This window comes from Tasmannia lanceolata, unplaced genomic scaffold, assembly GCF_043159265.1.
Source record: "Tasmannia lanceolata isolate RefF3 unplaced genomic scaffold, GAP_Taslan_0.1 ptg000012l, whole genome shotgun sequence".
NCBI lineage: Eukaryota > Viridiplantae > Streptophyta > Magnoliopsida > Canellales > Winteraceae > Tasmannia > Tasmannia lanceolata.
Window position 1 is genome coordinate 26,152,888 of NW_027518689.1, and position 13,973 is coordinate 26,166,860.

At 37.9% G+C, this 13,973-nt stretch overlaps 1 protein-coding gene across 2 annotated transcripts in view; it reads left to right on the forward strand.

Moving 5' to 3' along the window:
* The first annotated feature begins 2,224 nt into the window (after window positions 1-2,224).
* Window positions 2,225-13,973, forward strand: part of LOC143887760 (uncharacterized) — a 40,928-nt gene continuing 29,179 nt past the window's right edge. For both annotated transcript variants that reach the window (XM_077391934.1, XM_077391935.1), the window contains exons 1-2: window positions 2,225-2,378; window positions 3,485-3,606. In XM_077391934.1, the coding sequence (XP_077248049.1) occupies window positions 2,318-2,378; window positions 3,485-3,606 (183 nt within the window). In that variant the 5' untranslated portion in view covers window positions 2,225-2,317. The remainder of the gene's footprint in view (window positions 2,379-3,484; window positions 3,607-13,973) is intronic.

The following is a 13,973-nucleotide window of genomic DNA, read 5'->3' on the forward strand; positions in this document are numbered from 1 at the left end:
TTTTTGCTTTTTTGCAAATATTCCACATGTGTATTTTTTTTTCCCGGGAAAGCAAGTGAACAGCAAAATTTTAACTTTCCAGGGAAAGAAGAAACTGTTTTCCAAGGATTTGCTTTCCAGGCAACCCAAGCGAACAAAGCGAGAAAAGTACGGAATGTGGGCTGATGTTTGGAGTAATTACGGATTGCAGGCACCTTTTAAAACAAGAACAAAAAAATGGCTAATCTTCAAAATCGGGTTGGAAAAAGACCTTGATACCCTTCTGACATTGACAGAAACGTCATTCAACTTCCTTTTTCATCACTGCCTATTAAATTGGTGCGTTTCATGAGGCTTTTTTTGGTTCGTTTGAATGCGTATTTGAACTGAAAGAACCTTAGGTTCGTTTCTATCTTGGCCGTCGGAAATAACTAGAGACATATGGATGCTTGACACATGTTGAAAAACTTTTTGGAACATTGACAACCCAAAGTCAATCATTATCTTTTCTCACTTCTCTTTTGGCTTAGAACAGTAACGTTATTGAATACGTCTCTTTTAGCTTTGGGTTCGTTTCTATCTTTTCACTTCTCTTTTGGTCCTCACTTCTGTTTTTGTTTATAACGGTAATGTTTTTTTATACGCCTCTGTTGGCTTAGAACGGCAACGTTATTGAATATTTTATTATTTCTCGCGTCTCTTTTGGCTGAGAACGCCGTTGGATTTAGGAGTACGCCACCGGAATATTAAGGTTATGCCGGCAGAAATAGGGTGTACGCTGGCGGAAATAAAAGGGTACGTCGGTGGAAAGCATAAATAATGGGGGTAAGCCGACGTAAATAATGAGGACTAAAAGAGAAGGGAAAAGATTCTAAGCCAAAACAGAAATAGGGTGTACGCTGGCGGAAATAATGGGGTACACCGGCGGAAAGCGTAAATAATGAGGAAAGCCGGCGTAAATAATGAGGACCAAAAGTGAAGGGAAAAGATTCTAAGCCAAAAGAGAAATAATGAGTACGCTAGGAGAAATAATGGGGTACGCCGGCGAAAATTGTAAATAATGGGGTAAGCCGGCGTAAATAATGAGGATAAAAAGTGAAGGGAAAAGATTCTGAGCCAAAAGAGAACTATGGGTACGTCGGCGGAAATAATAGGGTATGCCAGCGGAAAACATAAATAATGGGGTAAGCCGGCATAAATAATGAGGTCCAAAAAGAGAAGGGAAAAGATTCTAAGCCAAAAGAGAAATAATGGTTACGCCGGCGGAAATAATGGGTACACCGACGGAAAGCGTAAATAATGGGGTAAGCTGACGTAAATAATGAGGACCAAAAGAGAAGGGAAAAGATTCTAAGCCAAAAGAGAAACAATGGGTACGCCGGTGGAAATAATGGGGTAAGCCGGCGTAAATAATGAGGACCAAAAGATAAGGGAAAAGATTCTAAGCCAAAAGAGAAATAATGGTTACACCGGCGGAAATAATGGGGTACGCCGGCGGAAAGAGTAAATAATGGGGTAAGCCGGCAGCAATAATGAGGACCAAAAGAGAAGGGAAAAGATTCAACGCAAAAGATAAATAATGGGTACGCTGGCGAAATAATGGAGTACGCTGGCGGAAAGCGTAAATAATTGGGTAAGCCGGCGTAAATAATGAGGACCAAAAGAGAAGGGAAAAGATTATAAGCGAAAAGAGAAATAATAGGTACGCCGGCGTAAATAATGGGGTACACCGATGAAAATAGGGTGTATGCTGGCGGAATTCATGGGTACGCCGGCGTAATTAATGGGTAATCCCCCATTAAATAATGGGGTAAGCCGACGTTAATAATGATGACCAAAAGAGAAGGGAAAAGATTCTAAGTCAAAAGAGATGTATTCAATAACGTTACCGTTCTAAGCTAAAAGAGAAGTAAGAAAAGATAACGTTGCTCACTATAGTATTCAATAACGTTAGCGTTCTAAAAAGTTTAAGTTTTCCAACACTTGTCAAGCATCCATCCGTCTCTAGTTATTTTCGACGGCCAAGATAGAAACAAATGCAAGGTTCTTTTGGTTCAAATACCCATTCAAACGAACCAAAAGAATCCTCGTGAAGCGTACCAATTTAATAGGCAGTAATGAAAAAGGACTTTGTCGATGTGAGAAGGGTATCGGGTCTTTTGACCACCCGATTTTGAAGATTAGCCCGTTTTTTATTTTGAAGGTTAGCCCTTTTTTGTTCTTGTTTTAAAAGGGGCTAGCAACCGTAATTGCTCCAAACATAAGCCTACATTCCGTACTTTTCTCTTTTTCTAATTAACTCAAGAAATCATTGGGGATTTTTTTGGGCCCTCGCGCAATGCTGGGAATTTCGTACGGGGAGCTTTTTCTCATGCTCGGAGCAACCGCGGCTTTAATCGGTAACCATATTTTGCTTTTACATTATTTGGGTTCTCTGCCTTTGTTTTTTTACATATATTATTCATATTTTTAGCTTGTAGTTTTCAATTGATCTGGTTGTGTGTATTAGAACTTGTTTTTTTTTTTTTTTTTAATATTTCAATAGATTATGACTCTAACTTTTGAAGATTTGTTTCAGCAGTATTTGGGTATTGTTGATACCCCTGAAAATTATTTTATATGCATTTGTGTTTTATAGTTTTTTTTTCCAGAGGATTTGATATTTCTATTTTTAGACTTTTTAGTTGAATTGGGTTTTGGGGTTCTCATTTTTTTTATCTTTTATTAGAGGTATTTGGGTTGTGGCTGTTTTCCAAGTAATGTTGTGGATAGGCCTGAGATCTTTTCATGTGTCACACTTGTTAGTTCTATTGGGTTCTAGGTTTTTTGTTGTTCACAGAGGAACTTGTAATCTAACTCACAAATATCGTTCTCGGGAATTTCTTGGCAAGGGAAAATCTCGGTATATATTAAGTTTTTAATTTTTTTTGGGTTTATATCAGGAAAAATGATTAAAATAAAATTATTTTAAAATATATAAATTAAGATAAATATAAAATAAAAATATTGTAAAAATATCGTGATATTATCACGGCAAATGAAAATATGGGAAATGATATTAACATAACCAAGCTTTAAGAATTGCACAAACCCATCTTGTCTTTTCTTTTTAAATTGGTTTATGTGAGCTTTTTGGGAACTGTAATAACATTTGACAGTTCTGTAAATACTAAAAGGCAAGATGAGTTAGCGAATATATCAAACCATGGTTGTGGTGATATCATTTCCCTTTTTAAATTCTCGGGATTATTTCGGGTTTTTTATTTTTGTTTTATCATAATGTCATGATAAAATTGCTCAACTCAACTAAGCCTTTGTCCCAAACTAGTTGGGGTCGGCTAATGAATCCGTTAGAAATTTTTATGAAGAAGGTGAAGAATTTTCTATAGGATTCACTTCATATAAGAGTGGCAAAGTTTACGGAGATATTAGTGACATAGCTTGTAATCTTGTATTTTTTAAATCCTTTAAAATGGAATTGGGTATTCTTGTTTCTATGGTTCAGGGCCCAAGGATCTACCAATCATCGCACGAACAGCAGGGAGGTTTGCTGGGAGAGCAATAGGGTATGTTCAGATGGCTCGTGGGCAGCTTGAAAGTGTTTTACAGCAGTCCCAAGCTAGCCAGGTATTTCTTCCTTGGATTCTTTTTTCCTCGTTATGAAATTGTGCTTCTGTAACTCGTAATTATGATATTTGGTTTCATATACATCCAATGTTATAAGGGAAGAGTAAATAGATTTTATTTCTTTTCATACGGGCAAAAGGTGAGAAAGTCATTGAGTGAGGAATGATTGCGGAATCATTGTCGTTCTTATTCTATAAAAAATGTCAAAATCCTACTTTGAGGCATTAGTAGATGAGGTTGTGCAGATATCTTGTATTTTGGTACTATAAACCACATATTAGGGTTAGAGTTATTGGTGATAAAGTTTTGGTATTTCTTGGCTGAGAGCAAAGGTGGAAAATAGAGTTTGTAACCCTAATAACGACATAGCGAAACTCTCTTCTCCTATGAACATAGGCACACCGTTGAACCACATAACCATTGTGTTTCTTGCATCCCATCTTGTTGTTGGATGCATATCATGTTTAATTCTGTTTATGTGGAGATTAGGGTTCTCTTGGTTTGCAACAAAGACGCCTCTGCTACCGTTGTATGGATGTAAACATAAGCTCTATTTATGTTTAATCGGTCCTATTTAGTAAATTTAAAGGAATATTAATCAAGAACGCGTCCCATTACCATGGGGACAAATGGGTGCACTCCTTCAATGGAGAGTACAATTAATCTAAATAATAGGATGCATTTTGATTTGTATTGCATATAATACAGACCATAGTTGCCAGGGTAGGAAATGGATTCGTAACGCAAAATGGGAAACAAAAACAGAAAACACAAGTAAAAAATAGAGGGGAAACGAGAAACGGGAAAACAATAAAAAATCATACAAGAAACGTCTTAAGAAACACATTAGAAGTGTCTCAAAAATCATAGAGAAATGTTAATGAAAACGCAAGTGAAACACTAGGAAAAATGAAATATATGGTTTTGTAGATTTAAATTTTGTTAAGTTCAAATTTCTATTTGGATATTTCTTACTTTTAATTTTTATTATAGCATACGCTGTTGTTTTCCTTTTTAATATCTATACCACAAAATTTTTTTTTTTTTGTGTTTTTTAAAAATTATTTTTGTAAGTTTCACACATATTTCCCACACGTTTTCTACAGGTTTTCCGTACGTTTCTCACGTGTTTTATGTAAGTTTCTTATAAGTTCTTCATGCATTTCGGAAAAAAATGTTCCTCATGAAAAAAAAGTTCCTCATGCATTTCGGAAATGAGTTTCCCACCTTTTGGGGGAAACCACTTTTCCGAAACGCATTTTAGGGGAAACGGGTTTCCCACCTGCCCAGGGAGTTTCCGGCTACTATGATCCAGACACAGTTAAAAGTCAGGGTGTCGAGATCCCAAAAATTATGCACGTTTGTAAAATCTGTTTCCTAGTGAACTCTTTGTCTTGGTAAATCTAATTGTTCTCATCATCTATTGTGGTTAACAGATTGGTGTTCGTTTCCTAGTATTTGTAAACCATTAAAATCAATGACTGGAGTTTTCAGTTTTGTGCCCATATTCATGTTTTTTGTTAGTCGTAGATGGGTTGTAGTGAGGGAGAGCCATCAATTTCACTTTTGTGCGGCTTGGAAAGGTGTTTCTAAATCTAATGAGGGAGAGGTTTCAGTTTGAGGGAGCAAAAATTGACATTGCTTGAATTTCTTTAGCATTGGTCTTTGAATTCTTGTTTGGAGCTAGCAGCATTAGGCTAAGCTGGCCTTATCATGAATAATTTGATAATGATCTTAAAACAACATTGATATCTGGTCCCACAAATTATATGGTGCTGAGACAGCAATGATGTGAACTGGTGCAATATTTTTTATTCTATGTTGGATTGGAATAGGCGCATGATCAACTTATGATTCACCCAACTGATGTATGTTAATGTATTGCAAAAAAAATGCACTGCTAGACCTTGTATTTTCATGATCTAAGTTTTAAACCTCCCCCGAGTTGATTCCCTTTTACCTTGGCCGCGTTCCGCGTTGCGTCGCATCCACATTGCGCATTTTTCCCTAGTGAGTCAATAGAAACTCATTTGACTCTCCTGAATTATGACCGCGTCAACCGAGTACTCAGTCACATCAACCGATTACTCGACTGCTTCGTGCCGAGTCGACTAGAATTTTCTTCGGCTGCGTTCTGCGCTTCATCCGCGTTTTTAAACACGGTTCATGATTAGGCATCTTGAATTTTTTAGGGAGGCATGCCTCGGAGAAGGAATACACCCTCAGAACCATAGTTGCCACAAACGAATTGGTGGGAGGGGGGAGGGGGGGCTTGTTTCCCCGGAAACATTTTTGGAAACGGAAACAAAACGTGAAAAATTGGAAAAATATTTTAGAAACACATGAGAAACATATGTGAAGTGCATGACAAATGCATTTAAAACATGTAGAAAGCATATGTGAAACACACATGAAACTATTTGAAATGTGTGAAACGTACGGGAAAATGTTTTGCAGAAATCAATCCAAAAAAATTGTGGAATACTTATTGAAAAGAAAAACAAAAGTATATGTAGTAATAGAAATAAAAATAAGTTAAAAATTCTACTTGAAAATATAATATGAAAAGAACATATTTAAATCATCTATGTATGTCTCTAATTTAAATACAACTCAACTCAACTCAACTCAACCTTTGTCCCAAACTAGTTGGGGTCGGCTAATGAATCCTTTAGAAAATTTTCATGAAGAAGGTGAAAGGATCTACCCGGCTCAAACTGACCAAGTCTAATCCTGACACTAGTTGGGTTCGTCTACACGGATCAATTTCTTCCATTCTATTCTATCCTATCCAAGGTCATGTTTTCTGTTATATTCCCAGCCCTCAAGTCTTTCCTCACTGTTCCTACCCAAGTTGTTTTCGGTCTGCCCCTACCTCTTTTTACCCCATCAACTTGGCACGAGTCACTTCTTCTCACTGGAGCATCCAAAGGCCTACGTTGGATATACCCAAGCCATCTTAAGCTGTGCTCACTCATCTTCTTCTCAATTGGTGCCACCCCCACCTTTTTACGACTGTCTTCATTTTTAATTCGATCTAACCTTGTGTGGCCACACATCCATCCTAAGCATTCACATCTCCGCAACACTCATCTTATGCACATGCTGCTTCTTGGTGGCCCACAACTTAGCATTCTGAGCCGTTCAGCATGGTTGGCCTCACAACTGTCTTATAAAACTTTCCCTTCAACTTGGTAGGTATTTTACGATCGCACAGAACTTCTGAAGCATGCTTCCACTTCAACCAACCTGCATGTATTTAAATACAAATATGAAAAAAAATTATAAATGCATGTATTTATGTGTAAAAGCTCGTAGAAATTTGAAATTAACAAATTCCAAATTTACAAAAGCACACACAATTATACAAAAACTTATGGGAATACAAATTTAAAAATGGTAATATGATAAAAAATAACTAAAATAAAAATAAAACATATTAAGTGTATTTCTCTCACATATTTCCCTCTTATTTCCTTTGCGTTTCCCTTGATGTTTCTCTATCGTTTTCAAAACATTTTTAATATATTTCCTATATTTCTCGTACAATTTTCTATCACTTCCCCGTTTCTCATTTCTCCTCTATTTTCCTGTATTTTTGTTTTCTTTTCATGTTTTGCTTCCTGAATTCATTTCTGAACTTGGTAACTATACTTAGGTTGAGTGGGAATATCTTAGTACGAGGGCTACCGTGGAAATTAGATGACTTATATACACTATTAGATGGTGTATACGATATATAAATTGTGCATGAGGCTTCTTTGTATTGGCTCATATCTACATAAGTATAAGTGTATGTAAGGTGTTAGGAATTGTCTTTTATGCCATTTTTATTATGTACACTAAATAATGGCTTTCTTGTAATTTGGTTTAATAATACTATAAAGGAGAAGAAACAAGTCATGCCATTGACTTGAAACTCTTTATTCCTAATTACTTCCTTCTCATCCAATCGAAATCCTCATTCTCTTTCACCCATCCATAAACCTAATTTCTTCAATCCAACAAACCAAAACCCTAACCCCTCAAGCCCTCATTCTCTTTCACCCATCCATAAACCTAATTTATTCAATCCAACAAACCAAAACCCTAACCCCTCGAGCCCTCATTCTCTTTCACCCATCCATAAACCTAATTTATTCAATCCAACAAAACAAAACCCTAACCTCTCGAGCCAAAAGACCTGAGCCCAAATTCCCCTCACAAAAGCACATAACCCTTGTAATTTGGTTTAATGAATATCTATAAAGTAGAAGAAACAAGTCATGCCATTGACTTGAAACTCTTTATTCCTAATTTCTTCCTTCTCATCCAGTTGAAACCCTCATTCTCTTTCACCCATCCATAAAATTAATTTATTCACTCCAACAAACCAAAACCGTAACCCCTTGAGCCAAAAGCCCCGAGTCCAAATTCCCCTTACAAAGCACATAACACTTCATTCCTCCCTTTGGAACATTAGAAATCAAGATTCAAGAAATAGTGAAGGGTCTTATCAATACACAAATGTATAACTCCCCATGAAAGCTAGAAAATTGGGAAATGGCTCCTTGGAGAGGTAAAGGGAAAATTCTTTGGAAGGTATCTTTCCTTGCAACATTATTGGTTTTATGGAAGGAAAGAAATGCTCGGGTCTTCAAAGGTTTCTCAAAGAGACCCCTCTTCATCTTCAATAAGTTGATAGCAATCACTATCTCTTGGGTGAGAACCATTCCTAGCTTTGCATTCGTGTCTGCCTATGATTTATGGTATGGATGGAAAGTGATTTGTAATGGAGATTGGGTAGAGCCTGAGATGGATCAAGCTTGGGGGCCACCCACTCAAGGCTTTTTGAAACTTAATTTTGATGGATCTAGCATGGGAAATCCGGGTCCATCTGGAATTGGAGGGGGTTAAGAGATGACCAAGGTAATGTCTTATGGGCCTACTCGGGCCCGATAGGTGTCACGAATGCAAACGAGAGAGAAATGCTGGCTATCCACCATGGTATCAAGCTTCTCATAAATGTTGATTTGGAAAAGTTGGAGATAGGAGATTCAAAGAATGTGATAAGATGGAGTAATGGAACTCACTCAATTCTGTGGAGATTTGCGGCATTCTTTGACGAAATTCAAGATAGGATCGGAGGAGCTCATATAAACGCATATCATGTGAATAGGTCGGTGAATGGCATAGCGGATAAGCTAGCTAGAGATGGAGTTTTCAAGGATAGACTGGAGCAGTTTGATTATCTTCCTCCCTGAATATTTTCTTTCCCTTCTATTATTGGCTTGCTTGTTATTACTGTTCTGAACTTCTCGCTCACCTTTCGTTTATATTAATACTATTTACCATTCAAAAAAAATAAAATGAATACCTTACTCCCTTGTACGTACTATGATAAGTCATACTCAACACTTGACGTGTGAGTGGCATTTGGATTTTGCATACTGGTGGGCTACCATTGCTCAGCTAACCAACCTGTTCTGTGGCTGGGCCAGTAGCTCAACAGTTGAGGCTTTGATTCTCAACCTTGAGGTCGCAAGTTCGATCCCAGCTTACCTACCCAAAAAAAAAGTCATACTCAACTCTAAAAAGACTTGCCTAATTGTCCTACTACTCCGGATTGATGGCCCTATGATTTAACCAACGATGTAGAAGATGATTCCCTAGAGGCCATATCAATATCTCAACATAATTTTCTGATTTGAAATTATTGCCTCTTGACCCAGTGCATCAATTGGAGGGAGTGTAGAAAATAAATGACTTATATACACCATTAGATGTCATATATAAGTCGTACATGAGGACTTTGTATTTACTCATGTATACTAAGTACAAGTGTATATGTTTTTAGGAGAAGTCTTTTTATACCCTTCATTTTATGTACTCTACATAACGGCTTTCTTGTAATTTAGTTTAATAAAGATTTATATGAAGGGGAAGAGACAAGTCATAAGGGTGACTTGAACTCTTCATTCCTTAGATTTGTCGATAAGTCTGACCTATTGACACCCTTGTTTTTTCTTTCAACTTGCTCAGTTTTTTGTATTCCTCTAGGATCTACTTTCTTACAGCAGGACCTTATCTCTTAGATGACCATCTTGAGCTGGAGGGGCTGAAAATTGATTATAAGTTGCATGGGTAGTTAGTTACCATTAGTGGGTCTAACAATAATTGATCTTGGGTTAAATTGCGGTGAAGGGACAAGTGGCTCATGCATGTTGGTTTGTTACTCCTCTCGGAAGCATTAATCACACTGTGTTGCATGGATTCGGATTCGCGTGCCAGGATCTGTCAAGGATTCGAGGTGTCAGGTTCGGCAAACCCCAAAAAGTTAGGATTTGTGGATTCGGTAATTTTTATATAAAATAAAATTTTAAAAATTTAAAATTAAAATTTAAAATATATATTTTGAGCAACCTATATATATATATATATATATATATATATATATATATATATATATATGAGGAAAAGGATTGTACGCTCGAGCGTACCAAGCTTATGGTACGCTCGAGTGCCCCAATCACATGGGTCCCACATTTTTTTTGGTGATCCAAAGCGTTCATTTGCAAGGCCCTATCATAGTTAGGGTGTGTACAAAAAATCAGCTCCTTTGAATCATCCTAACCCCTCCAAAAGTGGAGGGCAAAAATGGGCAGATTTGTGGTCTGTCCATTTTGCCCTCCACAAATGGATGGGTTAAGATGATCCTATGGAGCTGATTTCTGGTACACACCCCATCTATGTAAGGGCCTTTCAAATGAATGCTTTGGATCATCCTAACAAAGTGGGCCCACATGTGATTGGGCACTCGAGCGTACCATAAGCTTGGTACGCTCGAGCGTACAATCCTTTTCCTCTCTCTCTCTCTCTATATATATATATATATATATATGAAAAATTTGAGGATGAAGGGTTTAGCCCTAGAGTTTTTATCAAGAGAGTTGAAGAAGGAAGGAAGGGGGCTCGATGTTCTAGGGTCGAGGCGCTAGAGTTTTTATTAAGATAGTACGGGTTGTGCTTTCATGTAAAAAAATTAAGAATGAAACACGTTTAGAGGGAAAATATTCAGGATTCACATTTTAAAAGAGACAATGATGAGTCAGATTCGTACGGGACACGGCTACGAAAAGAATCCGAGTGTATCCCACTTGAATCCATGTCTGATTCGCGTGTGGAGATGTTCAACGCGGATTCGGCATAGGGGGCAAAGAATCCATGCAACACCGATCACACTAATATGATCAAAGGATAAAGAGAACAATTCTCTATGATGATATATCGTAGAATTTGGCATGAAACCGCAGAAACATCCATTGTTGTTGGTAAGGTGCGGACATAGTGTTGGACTGAATGGCCAGGAGTAGTTCCAAAAAGTGCATCCAAGGTGACGATGAGTATTTTGTGTTGGTGGAATGTAAAATGATGATACCAATACCCTTGGATTTCTTGAAAATAGTCCACTTATGGCGGAGTGATATGTGGGTGTGTTGAAAATAGTAAAAAAGGCACTAGTGAATGACCTACTCAAATGGACATTGGTGAATTGGTAGAAAGACAAATTTTAACGGCGTAGTGTAGTATGTCCTCTTGTACACATAGAAAAAGTGAAGACCTACATCTGCAACTTCTAGAGCATCCAAAGGAAATCAAAAGATACACAGAAGGAGAAGGAAGGGCTGTTCGTAAGGGTGTGAAAAGCATGCGAGCAATAGGGGTGGAAGTATTAACACAAGTGCTGGAGAAGAGGAGTTACTTCCCCACAAAATTGATGCCCACTCTTTTTTTTCCATTGGGTTTTATTTAAGTTGTTGAGGCTAAGTGATAGGGTCCACTGTTTATTTCATTTAGTCATAGGTTAATTAAATTCAGTTTAAGTGGTAGGGCTCATTGTTAATTCTTAAGTCATGTTAAGTCATCTTTAAGTTATAAAGATGGGGCCCACTTCACTATTCCTCACTGTTCATGCTCATTGTTCACTCATACTGTTCACGCGTCCCGTTTATTGGGATTAAGGTTACATATGAATGCTTATAAACATGTATGTAAAGTTCATTTTGAGCAGTTTTGAATGGAACAAAAAAACGAAGGGTCAAGGTTTTCCTGTGTGCACTTTCTTGTTGTAGGTTGTACGTAGCGATTGGAGGAAGAAGCTTCTAGAGATGAGGTTTCTGCTTCTGACTGTTACAGGCACCTGAAGATTATTTTTTGGCTATAATCAACCTCCGGAATCCATATTTTTTTACTGTAGTTTCAGCGAAGATAGTTAGTTAACAACATGATTAATGGCATGTTATTCTATATTGTTTTTTTTATTCATGCAGTTTATTTTCAAGAAGCCCAATTAGGTATTGGAGTTTTATGTTTGGAAGGCATCGCCAATCTTGAATCCACAAAATTCAGCAGTTGTACTTTAGTTTGATGTCTTGAAAATATTGTTGTAATTTTGTTTTGATCACACAAAATACGACTGTTAAATGAGTTTTCGATTATGTGAGACTTGAGGATATGGTCCTTATATCATTAATTGGTATTCAGAGATTCCATTGTAGAATCCGTCCCACATTATTTGGAATCAGAGCCATCCCAAGATGTCTCTGTTATCCGAGCCTGTATCGAGCAATGAATCAATTGAAGACAAGATGGAAAAAATTAGGGAATTGATGTGACAACAAAGGTAGAAACGCCATCAAGATATGAAAAAAAAATATAAGAACACCTTAATGCGTTTTCAATCCTATTTAATCAAGGGTTGCCAATTGCGCTGGGACATCTCGAGATCAATACGAGAGGAATTGTAGAGGCGAAAACCCTGGGCATGAAGTGGTCATGAGCTCCGGTTACTTCGGGATACATCGACACAAGTTAACACGAAGTTGAAGATGAACTCGTTCAAACCGAAGGTGCTCATACCTACGACAGTGATAGAGAAGAGTATAGAAGATAAAATGGATATGAATGAAGTAGTGAAACTAGGTTCGCTTTCCAAAAAATAGTTGCGCCATTTCAAAAAAAAAAAAAAACTAGGATTAGTTTCCAATGTAACTTCAACTATGATCGTTGATGAAAAGGTACCTGATGGAGAACATCTGATGCCTTTTATTAGTTTTGATTTTTCAAGATTAGAGGTGTTTGACCTCATCTTGAAAACATTCTCCATAATCGCGTGCTATCTAGTATGTTGATGTATATACTATCAGTTTTCAGTCCCCATAAAGTTGTTCATTAGGAGAATGGAGAGTATTTTTGCTAACTTCTGTTGGGGAAATTCTAAAAGGTAAATTTAACGTCCGGTACGACATCAAGTATGGAAGAGGGCCTCTTAATGAAGCAACTAATAATCTAAATTGTGTGATTTCTTTTTTATTTGAATGATGAAGAATTTCATTAATAGAAAAAGGAAAAGGGAAAGGTCTTCCCAAGCTATAAAAGAATGGGAGCCCCCTCCTTCTAGGATGCTAAAGCTAAATTTTGTTGGTTCTTGCTTGGGTAACCCAGGCTCGGCTGGAATAGGTGGTGTCCTAAGATATTCAAGGGGAGATGTCATTTGGGCCTTTTTTGGGCCTATTGGCATATTAGATGCCAGCGATGCGGAGGTTCACGCCTTTCACCAAGGATTAAAATGCTCGGATGTTGATCTTTTGGGCATGGTGTTGGTGGAGGGAGACTCTCTTAATGTTATTTGGTGCTTAGAGGCTCTATCGTCCCCCCCATGGAGATTTGCTCACCTTTTTGATGAGATCCAAGATAAGGTGGAAGGGTCATCAATCATATTCAAGCATATAAGAAGATCCGCCAATAATGTGGTGGAGAAGTTGAAGAGCTCTAGGCTGGCCCTGTCAACCCCGGCCTTAGCTAAGCTGTCAGCCTCCCCATTTGTCGATCTTTTTTCGTGCTTGTAAATGGTGGGAAAGCCCTTCCACACGATCCTGGATTTTGTCGAACCACTTCCCGAATCTCCAATAATAAGGGAGACTACCCCTTAGCCACCTAATCACATTTAGGGAGTGTCCCTCTACTATTAGACCATCCAAGATATCTGCCTCCATTAGCTTCAAACCTTGATGGCCGCTCTCACCTCTGCTTCATTGGAATCCACTACAATTAGATCAGAGAAGGCCCTTTAGTCCCTCCCTGGTCATCTCTCAGAACCCCTCTTATTCCCGCAAGACCTGGGTTCCCAATGCTAGGGCCATCAAAATAAACTTACTTTTCCTGCTTCCGGCGGCTCCCACCTGGGAAAGAGGTCCTCACCTCCTCTGTACTATTTCATACCTCTCTCTAGTCCAGTCACAAATCATGGACTGAAACAAACCTAACACTTGGTGGGCATTTCATCCATGCAATGGTCAACGCTACGACCTTCATGTAGACGAAAAGTG